General features: G+C 39.9%; 1 protein-coding gene across 3 annotated transcripts in view; it reads right to left on the reverse strand.

Annotated features, from left to right (window-relative positions):
• lrp8 (low density lipoprotein receptor-related protein 8, apolipoprotein e receptor) overlaps nt 1–23,848 on the reverse strand; it is a 319,636-nt gene that overhangs the window by 63,091 nt on the left and 232,697 nt on the right. For all 3 annotated transcript variants that reach the window (XM_041791395.1, XM_041791394.1, XM_041791393.1), the window contains exons 6-9: nt 19,723–19,845; nt 16,622–16,744; nt 11,027–11,146; nt 9,828–9,953 (exon numbers count right to left, since the gene is read on the reverse strand). In XM_041791395.1, coding sequence (XP_041647329.1) covers nt 9,828–9,953; nt 11,027–11,146; nt 16,622–16,744; nt 19,723–19,845 — 492 coding nt within the window. The remainder of the gene's footprint in view (nt 1–9,827; nt 9,954–11,026; nt 11,147–16,621; nt 16,745–19,722; nt 19,846–23,848) is intronic.

The following is a 23,848-nucleotide window of genomic DNA, read 5'->3' on the forward strand; positions in this document are numbered from 1 at the left end:
GGAAAGAAGAGGGGACAAAAAGAATGAAGAAAAGAAGCACGCTGGAGTCTATACAACAAAGACAGAATAGAGTATGTGTAATAAGGGAAGAGATGGAGTCAACTTTTTTAGCAAGACAACATCTCCTATCTCTTATTGTTGTCGCAGCAATGTGTCATCCTCAAGGCAAAAAAAAAAAGAAAAGCTGAGTCACTGTTTTCTCCAGGCCATGGCATTGGTTGTGTCATCAAAAAGAGCAATATTATCGCCCCTTTGTAGATCCCAGCTGAGCAACAGTCAGCTTTCTTAACAAGAACACGGTCCCCTAGATATATTTTAATCTGTGCTGCCAGTTCAGGGCTGCTCTCGCCCTGTTAGCCAATTAAGATAATGCAGTGAAAAGATAAATACAGGCTGGGGAATGCTTTCAGGCACTGCAGGGACATTGATTTGCATCCCACCAAAGCAGATGTTTTTGTTGTGTAGAAACGCAAAGGAAGACGGAAAAATCCAGCATGAAGATGGATGGAAAGGTCAGACATAAAGATGTGAAATTCTGCAGGATGATGGGGATGTTTTGTTGCAGCTGCTGCGGATGAACTCGCAGTAGAGATGAGGTTGTTAGGATGATGTTATGTCTGGAAGCAGACACATAAGTCTGGGTCAGTTGTGCTCGTTAACACATACAGACCAGCTATATAATGATGAATCCGCTGCAGCGGGGAGAAGAAATCAACTTCCTGTCAACATCCCGGGCCAAATGTCAGAAAGTCATCCTGTGTGCTTGCATTCTTCATGACAATGCAAGTTATGAAACGCCTCATTATTTCTGTGCTGGAGGACCAGAGACTTCATGAGAAAGTTCTGTTTTCTTCTTCTAAAAGTGTTAAAATTGATTTAAAGTTTTACTTAGTCAGAGGGCTTCATATTGACAGATAACAAAATGAAATGCTTGAATCCAAAGGGCAGGAAGAGTTAAAGGTAACACATTATGGAAAACACACTTTTTCAGTGTTTTTGCACATATATGTGGGTATCCGGAGTGACTGCCAGCCAAAAATATGTGGAATGAGTAGACCCAGTCCTTTGTTCATAGTCTGCCTCCGTCTGAAAGCATAAAATATGCCAGTCTGTTCAGAAAACGTGCATGATATTTGCCCCTAACCTGGTATCTTCACCCATGGCTTTCCAGCTAAACATTCATAAAGGTCCACCATTGTTTTTCTTGCAAGCACAGGAGCTGCTAGATTAACGTTGACCAGGAGAACTTAGCGAAGAAGCTCTTCTTTTGTTGGCTACAATGACCAACATGCATCTTTGCATGATGCTCCAGCCTCACTGACAAATGCCACATACTCTATGTCTACAGAGTTATGTGTGCTCTGGGATTTGATCTGTACAACAATGCATGTTCTCACCAAGTGGATGTTTATTTCAGACCACAGGAGGCTGTTAAAGGTGGAAACAGGGTTTACTATAGCCTCATTAAATGTTTTAAACATATCTATTAAAAGCCGAAAACTGCAGGCCAAACTTCTCCGACTTAGTGTGACAGTGATCCACAACATTTCCTGTCCCAGGGCAAAATCTTACAACAATGGGCAAAATGTGACCACTGCTTTAAAACTACTTTGAAAAATGTGTGCTCAAACTGTCAAGTCAGGCACAAACAGCTCTTGGCACTGTGATGAAGCCTAGTTCACTGTAGATGAAAGAAAGAGGACAAAGAACAACAAAGAAAACAAGAAACTGAGAAGTAAAAGTTTGGTCTACAGTCGGAACACTTCCTCTGCATCACTGTGTCAGCGTTTCCTGCTCTTATCAACCAGAAACTATGAGTTTTACCTGTTACAATCCCCTTACTATTGCTTCTTTTTTGTCTTGCGTGTAAATGTCATAAACTTTTGTATGGCAAATTTTGCCCGACAACCTTAAAGCATTGCAGTCCCCTATATGCTAGATGACTGCATATATCAGGAGTGTGTAAATAGTACAGGCAGTTAGCTTTTAACACGTGTTAAACATTAAAGACATCGCAGTAACAAATATGTTTAATATGTGTGCCAAAATAACAAGAGAATACAAATTTAGCCAACCTCAAAACCAGCTTTTAAAGAAATAGCTCCTAATTCAAATCCTGTCTCACCAGCAGACATCTCAACTGATCTGGAAAAGTTTGACGACCTGCCGTCTGTGTCGCCTGGTGATTACCCTTTCTCCTCTCAACTCCCACGCTCCCTCTCCCTGACAAACAATTATAACTGACGACTCGATGAGTGGCATCACACCCATAAAGGTGTAAACACAAAAACAATGAATGCAATTAGTGTAGACCGAGCGGTTCTTCAGGGGACGCAGCCATGTACTTATACAAACATGCACACGCACACATAGACAAACACCGGCTTAGAAGAGCGACCGCATTAAGACTCCAACCTGGGACTTTACTTTTAATTAGCATTGCAAGTGTAACACTTGCATATTACTCTGAAATTAATCTGCAGAGCCTGGAGCAGCGTGTTAGGATTAGACTGAAACGCATTCTTTGAGCAATGAAGAAGGAAGAGAGGAGAGGTTAGAGCTCAGCTGTGAATTACTCCTCTCACAGTAATCTGCAATGGTTCAGCTTGTGCTTAATGCAACGAATATGAGTAGGAAATGAAGAAAAGCAATACAATGCATATAGTATGAATTTAGGATCATGACATTGTGTTTTACCTAAAAACAGTGTGGAAGATAAAGACACATGCAGTGTGAAACTGTGGAGTGGAGCTCAATTGTCATATTCAACTGTCCCACAATGCATTGTGACTGTTCAGCAAAGTGGCTTCTAATTAAAAGCAACCAGACTGCAATACATTTTACATGTAGCCAAGTCATATCCATATATCTACAAAACTGTTTCAGTAATAAACATGTGCATTTTGTTGTTAAGTTGCCCAGCAGGTGTGCTAGCCTGGTGCTAGCTAATTTATTGTAGCTCAGCCCCAAAATATCTGACTGATTGAGACCCATAACCAGAGAGGATATGCATCTGTCTTTGCTAAGGGAGTATAATTGGGCCTTTAAGTAGGCTGTATGTTAGTGTGTGGTTCAGAACACAGGCATAGCCTCTGGTTTTAACACTGAAGCCAAAGTGGAAGTGTCTTGAGCCTGAGTTCTTTCTAATGACCAACCAGGGTCCACTTCACAGGTCTCAAATAGAAGCCTAAAAACCCAATGGGACAATCACCCTGCTTCTTAGTTAAACATTTTCTTTCTTTATTTTAAGGGGCTTTTTGCCCTTACTTTAATAGGGTAGCTTGACAGAAATAGGAGATCTCAAGAGCAGGGACGTAACACCATTTCAGTTTTGAGATATGGTTGGGTACATTTTCAGTACGGTAAGTTAAAGAGATGCAACACATGCTTTTCTGAAGTTATTTGTATTAACTCGGGAGAGAAGGCTTTTCGGTTTTCTGCACCTTTATCTTGAAACAGTTTGCGGACTGATTTTAAACTGCAAACCTGTTGAATCTGAATATTTTAAAATCTTCAGTGGAAACTCTTGAATCCAAACTTTCTGAGTGCCATTGTTTTCATTGATGATTTATTATTGTTGTTAGCATCTATTGTGTATTGCATGAGTTCAGGTAAAATGGTTGCTGAAACTGTGATTCTGCCATTCTTGGCCTGATTTACCTACACCGTCGACACAACGCCGTCGTTAACCATTCGAAGTTCTGTGTTGAGGGAACGCGTCACTCTGCATTTCACCACCATGCCACTAGGGGGTTGTGGCTGTGTGTGTGTGTGGTTTCAGAGGGGGGACATCCAAATCCTTGTTTATCTCTCAAATTCCTTTGTTGCAAATGTTGAAGTGCAGGCAACAGGGAAGACGTTTGTAGAGGTGGTCTGTACGACCACTAAACTAGTCGAGGCTGAGAACGATTTAATTTACCACACTGGTTCGCCCACTGAGGGACCTGGATGAAGAAATGCACTTTCGCTACTTCCGAATATCAACCAGCCGATTTGACGATGACGTTTTGAGCGGACCAATCACAGCCCTTGCAGTCCGCGTCGCTGTGACGCATAGTTGGGATTCTTTGGAGGTGCACGTCAGGCTACAGCGTAGGGGTCCACACCGACGCAGAGGGCTACGCGTAGCTACGCCGTCGACGCGATGCAGAAGCATAAATCAGGCTTCAGTCAGGTCTGCCTTGAAAAAGAGATCTCTTATCTCAGTGGGACTAACCTGGTTAAATAAAGGTAAACTGAAAAAATAAAATTTACACACTGTCTAAAGTGCAGCATTGACAATTCAGGTTCTTAGTCTTGCCTTTTATTTAATTGAGCCACTATGCTTTTGGAGATTGCGGGGGGCTGGAGCCTATCCTAGCTGTCTGGCAAAAGCATGGTACACCCTGGACGGGTCGCCAGTCAATTGCAGGGCTGACATATAGAGACAAACGACCAGGCACACTCTTATTCACACCTACGGCAAACTTAGAGTGATGAGTTAACCTAATGAGCATGTCTTTCTTGGTGGGAGGAAGCTGAAGGACCCAGAGAACCCACGCATGCAGGGGGAGAACATGCAAACTCTGCAAACAGAAAGGTCCTGACCAGAAAGTGAACCAGGAACCTTTTCGCTGTGAAGCAACAGCGCTAACCTCTGTGCTGCTTTGCAGCCCTTTTTATGGATGAAAAATAAAATATATAAAGACAAAGATTTTAAAATTAAAAAAATATTAGGGATAGGGACTAATAAGTTTTTATTGAGATTGATTCTCGTCAACACCGTCCAATGATCTGAGTCCTTATCAATACCACTACTGATGACATTTGGTGAAAACACAAGACAACAGTAGGGCTACACTTTTATCGGAGGATGAGTAAAGCTGGTAATAAGAATTTAAGAGGTTGTAATATGATCTGTTATATCTATTTTATATTACTCTAAAAACAAACAAATGTAACCTCCAGATAAATGAATTGTTCTTTTTTTTTTTTTACTAAAACTGAATTTTTCTTTGCTTGATGTTACGTTTGAAAAATAATGACATTTTATTCCAATCATCCTAATAATTACTTTACTGAGCTGACCTTGAACACATCATAATATAACCATCAATGAGCTTGTGAAGTCAGCATATTAATGTCTATGTTGGTGATTTCCAAATGGATTTAAACACTGAACTGATTTTCAATGAGTGGAGCTTACTACAGAGTTTGTACCTGCTTTCACAGCTGGTTGTAGAAGATATGGAGGATAGTGTTCTAAAGCAGCTAAAGTCAATGTTATTTTATTTTTTCAACCTGAAGATAGAAGATACTGTAGTTTCAGAAAAGAAAAAGCTGTTTTCTGATGGCCCAAATCTATGACAACATGCATCAAACAGTGTCAGAATCAATGGCACATTGTCATTTAGCAGACGTTTTTATGCAAACTGACATACATCTGAGACATGGGAAGGTGGTCCAAGGGGCAACACTGGATACTGATTGTGCCCAGACTGAGATTTGAACCTGAATTTCTTAAACTGGAGTGAGTGATGTAAACCACTGAGCTTTCCAGCGCTGTAACTCTGGACTCTCCTTGCAGAAAAGAGTGAACTGAGCTAAGGCACACTTTAAGTTAATTTATTACATCTATAAAAATATCATTTTTATTCACTTTTAATAATTTTAATATTTAAATCATGGCCCCAGTGTGCTATAATGCTCTTCATACATGCAAGATATGATTGACAGGTTTCAGCCTTTCCAGCTCATAAAGTGGGATACTGACATAACAATGCATGTTAACTCCGACGTCCAAATACGGTCCCTTTGGACACCAGAAATAAACAAGATAAGGGTTCATGAACCTTTGGGTGATGTCACTGTGGTCACATCCACTTCTGCCTTCTGTTCTGCTCTGTGCCTCCAAGATAAAAGCACAAACAAGAGTGTGGCGTTTTGCAGCTTGAACTTCAATATATGAGGATGATATTGGTGCTTGTCACATCTCATCGCAGAAAGTGACATTCCTCCAGGCCGCTGGGTCACAGAGGAATTGTGTATGTGCAATTGTGTGGCCGGAATCTAAAGTGTATGCTGATGTCGGTGTCCATGCATGTGTGTGATCTGGTGTTTATTCTGTAAGAGTGTCTAGGAATAAGTTTGCTGGAAAATTGCAGTCTCATTAAGTCTGAATTATGTCAGCTTCACGAAGCACATATCCTCTGTGTTTATGCTCCCATCCTTACTTGTGCCTCTGAATGCAAAGCCATAATGCAAACAATAATCCTGCAATCCTTTGGCAGTCTTTGACAAGTGTCACAATCAACAGCCCGTTTACATTTCTGCAGGACTTCGATGAGCAGAGATGTATTCATATAGTGCATCCAATGATCCATTTATCATCCTCTCCTCTCCTCTGCCTGTCCTCCCCTTTAATAAATGCATTGCCCTCTGACAAAGCCTGTTTGCTCGGCCTAACAGCAATAAAGATTCACACAGAGAGACATGAAGCAATCAATGGTGGTTTTTATGCCACTTAGCTTTAAGAGTGAGGGCCTGTTTTCTGCTTTAAGCACCCTCATTACCAGACCAGTTCACCCTGTAATGACTCAGCCTAACATTGATGGTGATAATCACTAACATCACTCTTCCCCTCTCTCTTTTTCCTGCTGAAAAAAAACAAACAAAAAAAACAACTTAATTTAGTGTATAACTCATTCACTTAAAGGATGGTTCCCCACTTAAAGGGTAGTTGCAATGAATTAAAAGTTAAAGAGGAAGTTTACAGGAAGCTTTCTTCTTAACTCAACATTTAAAAAGTTGGGACACTGTCTCTTAGAGTACAGCAAAAAGAAAAAAACATTTAATATTAAAAAATGATAGACTCTGCCATTTATTTGGTAATGTACTCTCATTCTGAATTTAATGCCTGCAGCGTGTTCCAAAATAGTTGGGACAGCTGGATGTTTACCATTATTTTTCCTTCTAACAACACTCTGTACACGACTATGGACTGAAGATACATATTACTGTAGTATTAAACTAGAATTCTTTCCCATTCTTGCCTAAAGTGTATCTTAAGTTGCTCAACGGTGCAGGGTTTCCATTGCCGTATGATTACATTTCAATGGGAGACATGTCTGCACTGCATGTAGGCCAGTCTGTACCCACACTCTTTTACTGTGAAGCCATGCTGTTGTAACTTGTGCAGAATGTGGCTTGGAATTGCCTTGCTGAAATAACCATGGACAACCTTGAAAAAGACAGATGTGCAAGTTACCCATGCCATGGGCGCTGAAACACCCTAAAACTATCACAGATGCTGGATTTTGAACTTTGCATTGATAATAATCGGTATGGTTGTTTTTCTTTCTAGCCTGGAGGACTTGACAGCCACTATTTCCAAAAAAAAAAAAAAAAACCTTGAGATGTGGACACTTCAGACCACAGCAAACTTTTTTTTTTTTTCAACAGAGGCTAGTCTCCTAATGGTCTTTAAATCATCATGGTTTGGCACCACCTTACTTATGTGAGCTGCTTCATGCTGAAGCCAGAGCACTGAGGTCTTAAACACAGCTGCTGCTGGATGTGTCTAAGATAAGGCTCAAAACCAGGTGGACTGAGCTTTTGTGGTAGCTTCTCTTAACCTTTGGAATAGCTTAACACTTCATATAAGATCTAAAACCAAGCATAAACAATTTAAATCATTGCTGAAGACGAATCTCTACTCTTTGACTTTCATTTCAAAATGAGAATGTTACATCCCAGCAGACTGTAGAGATATTACTATTACTATTCTTATTAGCAAGAAGTGGCAGCACTACTACTCTTCATTATTGTCATTAATATTTTTGTTGTCTGTTGGTAAAGTCTAACCTGACACACCAGAGTGATGTGTTTCACACATCCATCTGGAAAATAGACGGTATTTGGGAAGGGGCACAGCCTTTGAAAAAAAACTCAGGGTTTTTGGATGAACGTTCTGTCTGTCAAATCTTTATGGGCCAACTGAAGCGCACCCCTACCGAGGGGTAAACTCCATAGAGAACTGCATGATGTGAACCATGGCTACTGTAGAGTTTTGTCGTTTTTGAAAAGAAAACAACTCAATGCTGTTCTTTGTTCTTCTTTTAACAAAGAAATGTCATCAAGTTATGATAAAACAGGCACTTTAGAAGCATCCAGGCTAATCTTTTCGCCATAATTGCACCAGCTTCTTGTCCCTACATACTTAAGTCACGACTCCGCTGCGCCTGAAGGTACTGGCCCTTAATGCTGATTGGTTCTGTCACTTTCTAACCAGGCCCAAACTGTTCAGATTGGAGCTTTGTAAGATAGATTCGCCAGTGAGAAACACAGAAATGGGCAAATCCATCTGCTTTGCAAGGTTAGGTAAAGTAAGTAAGGAGTTGAAATATGTCAGGAACAGTTGCCATTTTTCAAACAAAGTATCTGAATTGCCCCTCAGCTTCTCCCTTATTTTTCTAGATTCGAGAAAACTATGACATCTTGACGCCACTGAGAGATAGAAGGGACTAGCCACGGCTTCTGGAATGTTTCAGGTGTTTTTTAAGCATTCCATAACTTTCCCAGTCTTCTCTTTAACCTGTCCCAACTTTTTTGGAACATGTATAAAATTCAGTGTATTTATAAAAAAGTTTGAACATTAAGTGTCTTGTATTTGTGCTATATTTTATTAAATATGGGTTGAAAAGGATTTGCAAATCGCTATTCCATTTTATTTAGGGTTTTACAGTTTCCCATTACAAATGGCACAAATATTCAGTTTTCAGCACCACTGGATATAAAATAAACAGTTTATCCTCTAATCAAAACATGGGCATACATCAGAAGCTCTAATTTGTCAGCTGGATGTCTTATCAGCAGGTGTTTAAAATATTGTTGACAGACAGCACTGTTATCTGTAAAAACCAGACTGAGGAAGAGGAGGGGACTGATTAGAAACACCCAAAGTTCCCATGGAGCTTTTCAAAAGGCAATCTAAGGTGCAGCAGGCAAGCTACATCGTTACTTTGGGATTCAGGTGGACTATTTTTCAATAACAACCCTGCCTGCTGAAGCTTTGCAGAACAGATTTTATTTTCAATCATAACCACTGCTTGGAGTGTTTACCCAGGCCAACGAGGGCTTCAGACCCTGCCCGTTTCCTATAGTCAGCGGGCGGGCCGTCTTCCCCTCAATGCTCTGGGGAGGGCAGATGCAGCTGGCTGCAAACTTTTCATTAGTGAGGGCTGCAGAAAAAGGTGGCAAATATTTATCTTTGCACAGATTGCTGAGCAGGGGCTGCATACAAAGCAAGCCTCTGGTTTCACACAGTCCCACGGTGTCAGAACAGTGTGGGATGTGACTCGGTAGCTAGGGGTGATAGAATGGGAGAGTAATTGGCGTGTGAATGAGGGCTGGTCTCGACAAGGGATTTCTTTAAAAACAGACCTCCAGCAGGTGTACTTGGAGGGTCTGTTTTTTTATTTCAACATGTTACAGTCAATCTAAAATAAAAGTATGATGGCTAAGGACTTCAGTTCTAATGAAGGATAAATCTTCCGCTTTTCTTTTCTTCTGTTTCTTTGTCAATGATGCCATAATATTACTCAACATAAAGTAACATATTTAAAACAACCTCTAAGAGGCTTACAAACTGACCTGATGCTTGTTTTTCTAGCATAAACTTATGAATTAGCAAGAAATACAGAAATGAAATGCTCCCAAAATAATAAGCAGAATGCACTGTTAAAACTCAGTGCTTTTGCAGAATGAAAGCATGTGTATGACTACATATTTTGGTGAAAACATCAGTCTATGACGTGTACATAGGGGTGTATGTTTGAAGTATGACTCACCAACAGCCTTGCAGGTCTTAGATACTGGGTCCATCTCATAGCCTTCATAGCATTCACACTTATAATCTCCTTTGTAGTTGATGCAGATCTGACTGCAGGCGTCTGGGTTCTCACATTCGTCGATATCTGAGGAGAGAAACACATCGCGGATGTAAAGATCAAAGTAAAACAATGTGAACAAAGTCGATTTTTCAAAGATTGGGAACAATCTACACAACCACTTTGAATAAAAGTGGTGAGGATTACACAAACAGGAGAAATGTAAAGTTTGTAAAGCAATTTTTCGGATACCCAACCATTCAAATAAGATTTTAAAGGATCATCACTGAGTTTTTCTGCTATTAAGTACAAAAAAAGGCTTTAAAGAACTTGAAAATGCTCTTTAAAGTGCATATTTGTTTTTCACTTTATATCAATGACTTATTTGTCCTCAGACTATCTAACTTTACACTTACACTTGCTGACCACTTCATTAGGTATACCTGTTCAACTTCTTCTAAATGCAAGTATCTAATCAGCCAATCACATGGCAGCAACCACTGCATTTAGGCGAAAAGACAGGGTCATGCACACAATCTGTTGAAGTTTAAACTGAGTATCAGGACAGGGACAAAAGGTGACTTTTAACCAGACAGGCTGGTTTGAGTATTTCACAATCTGCTGGTCTGCTGGGATTTCCACACACAAGTTTCGCTACAGTTCTCTAAAAAGAAACTGCCAAACTAGCCGGGCTAGACTTTACTGCTCCCTCTGCAAGTCGCTTTTTGTAACCCTCCTCCACCCCAGCTCCTCCTTTATTTTGCTTCTGACTTAATTATTGTAATTCTGTTGTCAGTGATGCCTGCTCTGCTCTAGGGTTTTTGCGGCTTCTTTCCCTGCTTTAGGCTTTCTTTGTAGGCACAGGAAAGGCAGGGGTGTATGCTGTTCCTGCTTGATTCCTCCCATGTAGGCTTGGGGAACGGCATAAAAATTAAGCTTTACCAGATATTTGGCCAACAGTTTGATTGGTGATGTTCTAAAACTCCCAATAGGCTCCCGTGGCCTCTGAAAATGCAAATGCAGCAGTCAACCAAAGAACAAAAAAGCCCTACAGATCACAGAAGCTCTACCTGGCCAGGTCAGAGAAGGTGTAATTGTACATTAGTCATGGCTTTCTACACTGCTGCACTAGTTTTCCTTCACAACTTTTTTCCCTTTACCTCCACAAGTCTTTTTGTCCAGCAGTTTGTACCCAGAAGGACAGTCACACTCATAACCAATTCTGCGGTCCCTGCAGATGTGGGAGCAGCCGCCATTGTTGTCTGCACACTCATTGAGACCTGCAGAGAGAGAGAGAGAGAGAGAGAGAGGGCATAAGGAGGTGAAGGACAGAGATAAAAAAGCTTGGGCTAGAAAGACAAAACACTAAAAATATACATGTGTGTGCATTGTTTTAATGATCCAGCAGGTTAAGATGAATTTGTCCTCTCAAGGGTGTCTTTGTGCATGTAAAAATTTGGATTTAGTAGAAAAGTCATTCAGATCAAAAAAGAAAAGGTGAAGCAAAAATAGAAAGGCACAGGTATGCACAAGCTTGCTTGTGTATGTGGGCAATGTCAGAGTATGTCTTTGCCAAATCCACCTGGATCCTTTCCACTCTCCAACAGCGAGCTTGGCAGCACGTACCAGGTGTCACTCCACTTCTTTCCTTTCGTTATACAGACTCATCCTCCAACCATACTCTCCATTTCCTCCTCTATTTTGTAGCAGACAGATTGGACTCCCTCTCAGGCATGCCTCCTCTAAGTCCTTTCCTTTTTGTATCAGTTTCCATTCACTCTTTTGTCTTTGAAACTCCTCTCCTCCTCCTCCTCCAGGGAGAAGAGAGAGATCGCTGCATGAAGCTAAAGCTGGTACTTCATTACCGGGTTGCATTAAAGATTTAAGCTGCAAGGCTACAGGTGATGCTGTGAGACAGTGAGGGAAATAAAAAGGAAGAGAAAGAGACTTCAGGAATAGAAGTGGAGGAAGACGGACGGATTAAGTAGGAGGGAAAAGAGTCTAAGCATGCCATTTAGCTAAAATTGAGGGTGTGATTTAAAGCTCTGCTGGCGCTCTCTGTCAGATAACAATAAATCAGCTCGGTAGCAACAATCAACAATAAATTAAAGCAATCTTATACTTGAAAATCTTTTTCAACTGGTTCATTCTGCTGCAGAATTGGGTTTTTTTTGTCTGCAGCAACTTTTTTGGGTTTTGGCCTAGACACAGTGTTTCCATTAAGGGTGCAAAATGCAGTGATTTTGTCCAAAACTTCACGAATTCTCTAAAAAATGGATACTGGGGCAGAGATGTATAAACCTGGGACGAGCAAAACTCTCCCTATTAGGGAACTACTTCCCCACAATATGCAGCTTATTAAAGCTTATGCACTCACTCTAGGCAATCTGCACCATGCCCCCAAAGCCTAGTTTGTTTGACTAGAGTCAGAGCTTTTGCCCCAGCATAGTACAGTTCCCTGACCCTGGCACAGATGGAAGAGCCATGTATCGCCACAATATGATTACTTACCTATGCAAGTGGATGATGAATCATCAATACGACCATTCCTCTTGATTTTATTTAACACTAGAATTGCCAATGGGTAAAATTTACCCAAGGCTGTTCTTTAATTGTATCTTACTTGATGTGAATATGACCAAAATGACTCAAAATAAAGCCACAAAGGAAGCTTTGTGTTGATTCATGTATGACATGGAAGTCATGCACCCTGCTGCCATGACTAAAGTCCTCCTAGACAAAGCTTTGCCATTAAAAGATAGTTCCTTGGATTCATTCTGAAAGGCCAATAGGCCCATGAAGAGATCAGACCTCAAATCCATCTGGTACTTTTGGATTTAACAGGACACACTGTGACATCCGGCTTTATCCCCATCAGGTCATCATGCTGACCTCTGTAATGCTATTGTGGCTAAACTGGAGAAAATCCCTGCTGATAAGCTCCAAAATCATGTGTGATGGCTTCACAGTAGATTGAAAGCTGACTGACAGCATATCCATATCCATGGTGATGGGATGTCATATTTTGGCTAAAGCTTTACTTTAGGGGCACCTTGGGGAGTTTTTCACAACTAGCAAAGTCACAGAGTTTGTGTTTGTGTCATGCAGGTATCAAGCTATTTTAATAATTTACACCAGGCAGCCATTATTAGGGGTGGGACAAAATACAAATATGTTAGTTGACATGTTATCAACTCTCATCAAATGAAAAACTTCACTCTAAACAGATTTCCCAGCCAATTTGACTCATCACCTTCAGTGCAGTTATGACATGAGTGATGGAAGCATAAATGTAAGTTAACTGACCAAAGAAATAGTTTACAGTGGGAAAAAAGATAACAAGTAATGATGATGCGCAACAGCAATTAGAAGAAGTCAAAGAATGAAGCAATAGGGGGTAAATTGACACCAATATAGATTTTATACATATACGTGTATCTCTATACCTAACATTAATTAGATATTGTAATGTGCTATACAAGGCTATCTGGTAATATATCACTTATCACAGAATTTTCTCTATCACAAAATTATCACTGTAGGTGTTGTTTGTGTATCATCAAGTATCGCATTGTATTGCATCACAATGCATACACATATTGTATTGAATTGTATCACATCATATCACAGCAGTCTTAATGTATTGTATTGTATCTCATTGCATGATATCTCCTCTAACTGTGTCATATTGTATCGTACTGTATCTTACTATATCGTATGACACTGTATCTGTCGTATCAATTTAATGGTTTTGTATCATAAAGTATCATATCACATTCTCAAGTGACAGATCACGTCGTATTGTATCGTATCTTATCACAGATGGCTCAGTCTGTATACTGACTGACTGACTAAGTGACTGAGTGCGTGATAATACTTTCAGGGCCCTACCATAACAGAGTTGGGTTTGCTTGGACTGAATGGTGTTGGTAATGGCTGTCTCCACTGTAGTAACTACAGCCATACATACAGAGTTGTGTAATTGGTGGTGGTGGTGGGGGGTGGGGGGGTTAATGGGACTTAAAGCTCTCTAATGGCTGCCTCCACTGCTCTAAATACTCAGATATAGCTTTAGCATTGTGTCTGTTTTACCAGAACTGGACCACGTTTCTGTATGAAATAAAGAATAAAAACAACCCTATAAGCTTTTCATGTTGGGAGAGATGTTTTCAGTTTTCTGCTTCAGCATGACTGTGTGATAGTTGAGGAGGAAAGAGTACCTTCTTGAGTGAATGCTTGTGTACAATGGTTGCTAGTGGAGTGGTTAGCTCTAAGTCAGAGCAGAACTTTTGTCAAAACTGGACATTTCTTTATTAAAACAAGCAAAGAGAGCAACACTAAAAGCTTTCTGTGAACCAGCGTCATCATGACTGTGTAATAGTTAAAGGGGAAACAGGTAACTTGTTGTGCTTGTATACAATAGCTGCTAGCAGAGTGGTTAGCTTGGCCTTAGCCAGACCAACATTTCTGTCAGAAATGTCCAGCATTTCTTCATTACAGTTAGCGCTGACAGCAACATGGAGTCTGTGTGTGTTTAACCACTAGGATGCTGTAGAAGAAAAGCAGGAGGGGAGGGAAGATGACACTGCTCAGGGCTTCATTACACACAGAAGGAGGCAGACAGAGAGAGAGGGCAACATGTGGCTTTTTACATTTCAGTAACCACTTACTATAACTTTGGCTAAAAATAATAAACTACTAACAACCATGACAAAATCACTCTGCCAGAACACACAATTCAGTCAGGCATTTCAACAGGCATCTCAGATAGTTGCGGTAAGCCATATACTAGGTTTTTACCTAATCTTGTTTACAAATTGTATCATATCCTAATGCATTGTAATTCATTGTATTGCATTTGTCATTATGCATCATATTCTGTTGTAGTGGATCAAAACGTATCCCATGAAAGTGTATCCCATTGTTACGTTTGGTATCGGCCCGTATCAAATCGCATCACATCGTATAGCATTTAGTGTATCGCATTGTTTTGCTTCATACCCTATTGTGTTGCATTGCATTGCATTGTATCTCATTGCATTGTATTGTGTTACATCGTACTGTACTGCATCAAATCTTATTGTTTTTGTATTGCATTGTATTGTTTGCATTGTGTCATATAGCATCAAATCTTATTGCATTGTGGGTTATTGCATTGTTTCTTATTGTATTGTATTGCATAGTATCATTTTTCATTGTATTATTTTGCATTGTATCATATTGCATCAACTATGATTGTATTGTATTGAATTGTATCTTATTGCATTGTTACGTATTGCATCGTAGTGTAATGCATTGTATCTTTTTGCATTGTATTGTATTACATCTCATTGCACCTTATCTAATTGCATCACATAGCATCCTAGTGTATCGCAACATTTCATTTTGTTTCATACTGTTTTCCATTGTATTGTTATCAGGGTTGCTGCACACCCTTTGAAAACATATTTAAATATATTAAGACTTAAATACACCCTCAACAAAGACAAATTCATACAATTCACAGCACTTTCTAGATATCTGGAAAGTCACCTCATAATTACTATTTACTCTTGAAAACCAATCTGTCATTTTTACCCTCATTTTGTATTTCCTTACCTTATTCTCCTTTCTTCTGTTTGTGATTTGTGAATACATATTTAATATGTAGTATGTTAATTTAAATGCCATGAAATGTCACATGAACAAAAAATCCACTAGAGAAAAATACACAGAGGATATTGTAGTTTCTGTCAAATATTCAGATATGTTTCTGTCGACAGGTCATCTTTAATTCATGACCCACCTTAAGTCAAAAAATACTTTTTTCAAGATGTTTAATTTAAAAAATTTAAATGCAGACTTTCTAAAACTTTTAAAGTATTTGTGGGTAAATACTGCTGTTAATAAGGAAGAAATGCAATAGCTAAATGTATAAAAGCAAAAAATAATGCATTGGGAGACTGAATAGCTAGAACATGTACTGTATAAGATTAAGTTTTCAATCAATTTTACATAACTCTAGCCTGGCTAGGGCTAAAGATTCCTCATTATTTCCATGTTGCAGATAATTACTGTCACAGCTAAAAGAGAAACTCCAGGTTTGCCTTGAGACACAGTGAACATGATGTTTAACATTAATGATATGGTTACAGGGCAATCTCATTACTGTATATATGAATCTGCTGTGAGATCAGAGCTCACTGAGAAGGCAACACACTCACATGTTAATTTAAACCCATGTGAGTGGCTTGAAACTGCTTTATTTTACTCGAGTAACATTTCACAGTGATACCTCAGTTTCATAATTCCATCAGCTGCTCTTACTTGACTGATTTTATTAACAGGTATGTTTTCCTCAGCTGAGCCTGGACTTCATTACTTCTGATGTGAGATGCGTGACTAAAGCTCATTTAACGGTAATTATCTACGGTGTGCATCACATCTACGTGGTTTCTTATTGGTAATGTAGGCCAGGCACGTTTTCTAGACTAAGATCACTCTGAGGGGGGAAATACTTGCCTCTTTGATCATTACAAGGCAGCAGAGAAATGTCCTGATTTCCTGCCTTGATCAAATGAAGCTCCATTTACTAAGAAGACTGACCACCCACATTAGAGGCAGCTGATGACGCCTGGGTATGTGTGAGAGCATCGGTGCAATTACACGAGCATGTAACTGCATTTATGTATGCCTGAGGTGACAACAGGACTAATGCGTGTGTGGATATGTGGGTGTTTTTATGTGTGAAGACAAACTGAGAGAGGTGATCTTACCGCACTCCTTCATGGGCTCATCAGACCAGTCTTTGCAGTCTTTGACGTTGTCACACACCTTGCTGCTGTCGATACACTCTCCATTCTTACAGCGGAACTTTCTGGGCCCGTCGCACTTTGTAACTGTAGAAGAGAAAAAAGAAGATGCACACTTTTTAGGAGATTTATTTTCATAATACCCATGACCATTTGCAAATGATGCAGTAGACTATTGATGTAGTTTTATAAAAACATTTATATCATTGGGATCACATTATTTCACCACATTCTATCACATTAAAACATTAGATCATTTTGTGACTTGAAATATTTCTTGTTACTCTAATAATGTATTATTTTATTGAATCTTATTAACATAACAAAGATTTTAATGTGTATTATTCTGTTTTTGCATCAATTATCTATCTTTTGTTTTCTAAAAACTCCAATCCAATTCAATTAATCTATACGGCGCATTAAAAACATGTGAAATACCGTTTAATAAATAAATAAATAAAGCACAAAGCACAGGGCATGCTCTGCTCCTCTCATTACAACCGCTCTCACCTGATTTAAGTGAGGAGCAGAAAGAGCCCCGGCAAGTTTTGTGGTTCATTTGCAAAGCGTTTTTTTTCATTTTCAGCTTTGTGTGCCCTTATTTAGAGGAGGACAGTGATTAGAGTTGGAAATAGAGATGCAAAAGTGGGAAAGACATGTGGAGAAAGTGCTGCAGCTTGGACCAGAACCTTGACGGGCTGCGCACATGGGGCACAACTGATCTGTGCCCCAGGCAGCTGTTGGTTAACAACAACGGGAAATAACCTTATCTGTCATCTTTTTTGTATTTGATGAGTTCAGCCTGGAGCAGGGTAACACAACTACCTGAGTACGATATGCAATGATAAGCAGTATGGCAAATGCATTCAAACATTTGTAATTCATGCACAAATCAAGGTGTTGGACTATCAATGGGTAGTCATGTTAAGTGATTGGAAAGTCAATGTGAATCAAAATAAATCTGATTAGGATTTTGGTAATAACTGCACAGTCCTAAGTGGCAAGCTCAGCAGCTGAAAAAAGGAAGCAAATGTAGAAGTGCAAAAAACTGCAGTTCTGAGAGTGTCCACTAGGGGGTGGCTGCAAAAGCCCTGAAAGTCACATACACATCCTATGTTAAGGTACTATTTTTTGAGTTGAAATAAACACATTTACAGCTGTTTTCAAGGCAGGATTTTGATCAGACTAGTTCATGTCTTTATGGGTGCACTCTATAATAACAACTTGTCTGTTTTGTTTTTGAGAAAGACACGAGTTATGTATAATAACCGGCATGGCTGATATGACTGCAAGCAGCATGATGTAGCTGTTTGACAGAAGGCTTATGGTCATTTCCATTTCTACCCCATAGCCATTATTTTAGCCATTCCCCTTGGTTTTGCTCTTTCACGTCAGGTGAAGGGGTATTCCAATTTTCTTTTGAATCAGGGACTAGGGCTAAGGGCTACAATGCCCTTGAAATGAAGACTTTTCAGGACCACACTTGAAACTTATGGGTTTGATGAACTTCCCACAGGATTACAGGACAGTAGCTAATACAATATGAAAATTACACTTCCAGCTGAGCCAGTTGGCTATTGTTTTGATGAGCTTGTTGCCATCGCTAAATACAATGCAACGTATTTTCTATGTAGCATAAGCTGATCCGCCATCATTCAAAGATTTCACATATATGTCTTCTCCTGTGATATCTTTGGTTTGCTGAAGGCAGGCATAAAAAGTTGGCAAGGACCCAAGCAAGTGACAGTACCACATTTGACGAGGGCATCTCATTTATGTGAACTCTTCACCTCTGATGACACAGCTATTCAATGGCAATGTGTGATGAGGTAACGCAATGTTTTCATCCCTGGGCCTTACAACTCTGTTTCAAGGGGAAGGGGAAGGGGTAGACGGAGGGGAAGGGCTAAGGGGTAGAAATAGGATTGGCCCTTAGGGCAAGGTCAATGGCAACCTGGAACTATACAGGTGAGATTTGTGGCTGGATAGCTCAGAGATATTCTTTGTTACATGAGACTGGAGGTTTGAATCCCAGTAAGGGGACAGTGGGTATCCAGTGTGGGCCCTTGGGTATGGTCCTTAATACCATGAACACCTGTCTCAGATGTACATCACTTTGGATAAAAGTGTCTGCTAAATAATACTCTAAACATTTATGTATTTGACGTTTCCAAACTGCAACTCATCACTTGTGAAATTTTATGATTGCATCATCACAAATGTTGATGATGGAACAACCATTCACCTGACTATATTGAAGAAATTGTCCATCATTATATTTAGCCACAATTTGTGAATGAAGCACATACAGACACAGGTGAAGAGCATGAGACACTTTTGTTAATAAAAAAACTGCCTTGTGCAGGTGCACGCACACTCCACTGTGCCCTTTGTGGAAACTGTGAAGAGTAGAAAATCAATTTTAGGTTCACAGCTCCACTTTAAAACACTGACTTAAAAAAAAAAATGACACAGCCTATCTGAGCGTCTGATGATGACCTTGAGCTTTCCTCTGTGCTACAGCATGTAAACTTGTGGAGATGCAGTTAGTCCACTGGTACTTGTTAGCCAAAATGAATTATGCTTTTCTTCCACTGCCACACTTCTCTGTGAACACTTCTTTCAGTTTTTAAAGGAGCTTTAAGGCTTCATCAGAGGCATACTGAGACTCTTTAAATACTTTGACTCTTTGACCTCTTAAAAATTCCCATTCCTCTAAATCTGAAGCTCTGCCAACACACAATTTGCTTCTTTTAGGAGTTTCTCATGGGGCAGATTTCACTGGTTCAGCCAACTGCTGCCATCTGTGCAACACTCTGGTACAAACCACATGAGTCTGGTTTGAAGTATTAAAGTTGTAATTTTACAGATTTATCAAGCTGAACAAGTCCGACAAAAGACTTAAATGTTAAAACAGACTAAATGTGTGTTACTATTTAAAAATATTTCATGCTGTTATTAGACAAAAACACTAAAAGCCTCTATTGCATTGATACAATAGCATGTCACAGGTATTACGGAGGTGTGCAAGCATGTTAAATAACAGGTAATCATCCGACTCTTACCATTTACACAGCCAGCTTCATCACTGTAATCCGGACAGTCGTGCACTTTGTTACACTGCTTGGTGCCATGGATGCACGATCCATCGCCGCACTGGAACTCATCAGGTCGGCATGTGAGCAGGGCTGCAGGAGAAACACAGAACCAACAGGGAAAATGTCATCTTTAGGTCTCTTATTTGATTTAAGAAAGATCATACATGAAGCAGAGTCTTACTGCACTCAAACAGAAAATTGACAGAGTTTACATAGTTAGTAAAAGAGCAATATATATATATATATATGTATATATATATATATATATATATCAATCTCTAAATTGTCCTTATTAAAGCTTTCTGTCCCTTTAAACTCTTCCACAGCTCAGCATATGTATGCCTGTTCAACATGAGTCTGGGTCTGCTGAAGGTTTTCCTTACCACTGAAATTTGATAACAGTTGATTAGTGCTGTGCTCATGGTGGATTCATGTTGGGTCTTAAATAATCATTTAGACATGGCAAGGACGTTCTTATACTGTTCTCATACTGTTATGTCCTAGATTAAACCCCATACATGTATTTGAGTATTTGTGACTGTTGAATATCCTTTAAATACTAGAGAAAAAAAAAACTTACAGATATCTTTGTCTACCACTTCATAATGTACAGCTTACTCTGTATGGTTATGATATAACCCCTATGGTTGTATTAAGGCCTGGCTAAGTACACCATAAAACATCCTAACCTCAAACTGAGTCAAGCATCCTTGATGTGTGTGTTCAGTGCTAATGTTAGCCACAGTCCAGCTGGCACTCCACTCTTTTTTCAAACAAACACTATTTTAAACATGAACGGCTTTAATGTAATAATGTGTTAGGATTCAGTTTGGTGTGCACTCAGAGAATCTCAGGGTGCAACTGCACAGGTCATTCTCGCTGTACATTTGTAGACAAACAGAAGGGGGTGAAGTCATCAAAGACAATGATGAGCCAGAAAACCATGTGGGCTGAAAAGGAAAGGTTAAGTAATACAAAAGAATTATGTGCAAATATTACGTTTTTTTTTTTTGTTTTTGTTTTTGCTACTTTACAATCTGTTATCATGTGAAGTATGTGTTTGTATATTTAACGGCTAATGTTGGTCCTCAACTAGCCATCAGGTGTAAGAAATTATACACATATTATTTACATCTCAAGTCAAACATTTTTCATAAAATAAAATTAGGTGGATAAAATGTGGGGGCTGGAGGTTCTTGGTTTGCTTCCTTGTCAGGGCCTTTCTGTGTGGAGTTTGCATGTTCTCCCTGTGAATGCGTGGGTTCTCTGAGGGTACTCTGGCTTCCTCACATCATCAGGTTAATTGGTGACTCTTAATCGGTCGTAGGTGTGAGTTGAGTGTGCCTGGTTTTCTGTCTCAATATGTCAGACCTGTGATCGACTGGTGTTCTCTCACCGAATGAACACTGGGATAGGCTCCAGTCCCCCTTGACCCCCAATGGGATAGGCAGTGTAGAAAATGGTTGGATTCAGCTGGGATTTCTCATTAAGGAGATGGTGGTGGGTTATAAGACTACTTGAGAACCACTGCCATAAAATCACTTCCCATGAGAGAATCTCGCCACCAAAGTTACATGGTGCTGAAAACAGGAAACCAAGCACTCCCTGTTGAAATTTTTTGGACCATTAGACTGAGTTTTACCCCTTTCAATTCTCTTTACATTTGAACCTCCGAATATATGACTGATAATTAATAGCTGTCATGGTGGTGGCTTGACTGACGTTGCATTCACTGCTGCTGTCACACAGCTCCCTGTCTCTGAAGCCAAAACAATCCATAACATGTAAAATTGTTTTGTAAGATGCCGTTTTGAAGAATTAGGAACACTTTTTGTAGGAAATCTTATCAAAGTCATCTGACTATCATTCATTCTGTCATTGCATATGAGGCATCAAGGGCATTTGGATGCTTGTTTCAAAGTTATCAGGACAGATTTGTGTCTAAACTTTCATTTCTCATTCTAATTAAGCTTCATTCCTGCAGAGCTGAGAATAACACATCTACCCACACACACACACACACACAATAAAGCATCATCTCTCTTCACCTCCCTCTATGAAGATGTGCACATGTGTGTACAGTGTGTTTTTTCTTCTTTCATCAACTTTGAGTTAGGTTCAATCCAACAGTAATCACTCATACACAACTCTCACCTCCACAGAAAAAGCCCCAGTGGAAATGAAACCCAGGCAGGTATTCATTCACTGTCTGAGGAAACGGCACATCCACTGACCTACTGCGTGTGTGTTTTTACGTGGAGGTGTGTATTGGTATTTGTTTGTGCTTGCTCTTGCAGCACAGGGGCAGGTTTATTTAACTCATTCGTCTTTTTAACTGGCTCTTTAATTATTCATGTGTTGTGTTTTGGACCCGCTCTGCTGAGGGAGCGGGGGCAGACATGATCAATGGTTGTTGAGGTGACAAAAAAACAGCGTGGTGCACAATCAGTATCACATATCCACAAATTTACACAAGTACTGGAGGTGAGCAGAGGAAAAATAAACTGAAATGCATGTGTCTAAACGTACGACCACACAGGGAGGCTGACTGGTGCACTGGTGCTCATACAGATATAAACAAATTTAAGAGCTGAAGCAGCAAAATGTGGAGGAAACTCTCTCCACCAGAGGAAAATGTGCTGATCATATTCTCCAAATGATTTGATCTGAGCTAAGCTAATTATGATAAATCCTCTGGAAGAAGAGCGATATTAACGGATCGCCATCTGCAGAAAGTTGGCAGGTGGAAAAGGAGAGAAACAACTGCAGATACAACTTTCCCATTTTTCATCTACATTAACCTCCTGTCCTCCTCCTGCTCAGTCACTCGTCTCAGCTAGTCTGTGAGGTAACACAAGAATACAGAGACAGATGTCTTAAAAAAGAGGAGGGATAATAACCAGGGATGAGTCTGTAGGAATCAGCAAAGCTTGATGGAAATGAGGAGGCGGAGAGAACAAACTGGAGATCTGCGATGATTCTCACATTCCTCATTTACATCCAAATGTTGCACCTCCCTCAGGTGAGCTCTGCCGCCTCATTTACATCACACAGACATCTCAAACTATTACATCTTATTTGACAGCCAGCTCCAACCTCCTACTTCTGTTCACACACTGGGATGAGCACGCACCCCCACCCCATCAAATCCAGATCATACAGACAGCTGCCGTCTCATCATTTCTGTCAGCAGTGGACATGATTATTAAGACAGTTGGCACTTTTATTGTGTAGCTCTGTCCTTTATTCACAACATTTCTTAAGTAAATAATGCACATACATTAAGTTAGCAACTTTTTGTGAAAGAGAATTTATGTAGTGAAAAAGAAGGTTGGCTCACAAAATGATCCCAACGCTGCAGCCATCTGTGTAAAAGGCAGCCGCATCACTGCAGCGTCACAGCTTGGTTTTCATGCAATTTACATGTAAAACCTCTGAGCCCACAGCTATTTTTTAACCTTTTTGTCTCTCCTGGACTTTTTGTCTTAAAAAACTGAGTCAGTTTTTTAAGACAAAGAAGAAAGAAAATCAAGCTCATGTATTTCTAAACATGTTTGCACACTGACACCGAAATCTGTGTCTGTCATATTTCTTTCTGGAACAGGCTCGATTTTATGAAAAAATTTCACATTAGTCTGAGTCATTTGAATGGATGATTCAAAACAGTGCCTGCTGCTTTCTCCTTGCTTGCTCACCCCTGCTGGACCCCTCCTGTCTCGCTCTCACTCTCATAGCAAAACCTCACTTTCAACACCAGAGTTTGCTCGTTTATTATGTGGATATCAACCATGGAAATATAACAGATAGATGGCTGACTGATTATTTAGACCAGCGCCTGTTGCTTTAATCTCTCTCTCGCTTTCTCACCCCCACCCAACCCCTCCCTCTCTCTCTCTCTTGCATCCAAGCCTCACTTCAAACACCATAGTTTTTCTGTGTATTATGTGGATATCAGCCTTGGAAATATAACAGATAAAGGCAGAAGTTTGTAACCTACTCACAGGTCATAAAAGAGACAGAATTCAAAAGTTGTTCTCCATCTCTCTTACTTGGCTCAGCGCTATGATGCATAAGTGTGTGCTGTATGAAGCTC

This window comes from Cheilinus undulatus, linkage group 7, assembly GCF_018320785.1.
Source record: "Cheilinus undulatus linkage group 7, ASM1832078v1, whole genome shotgun sequence".
NCBI classification, from domain to species: Eukaryota; Metazoa; Chordata; class Actinopteri; order Labriformes; family Labridae; genus Cheilinus; species Cheilinus undulatus.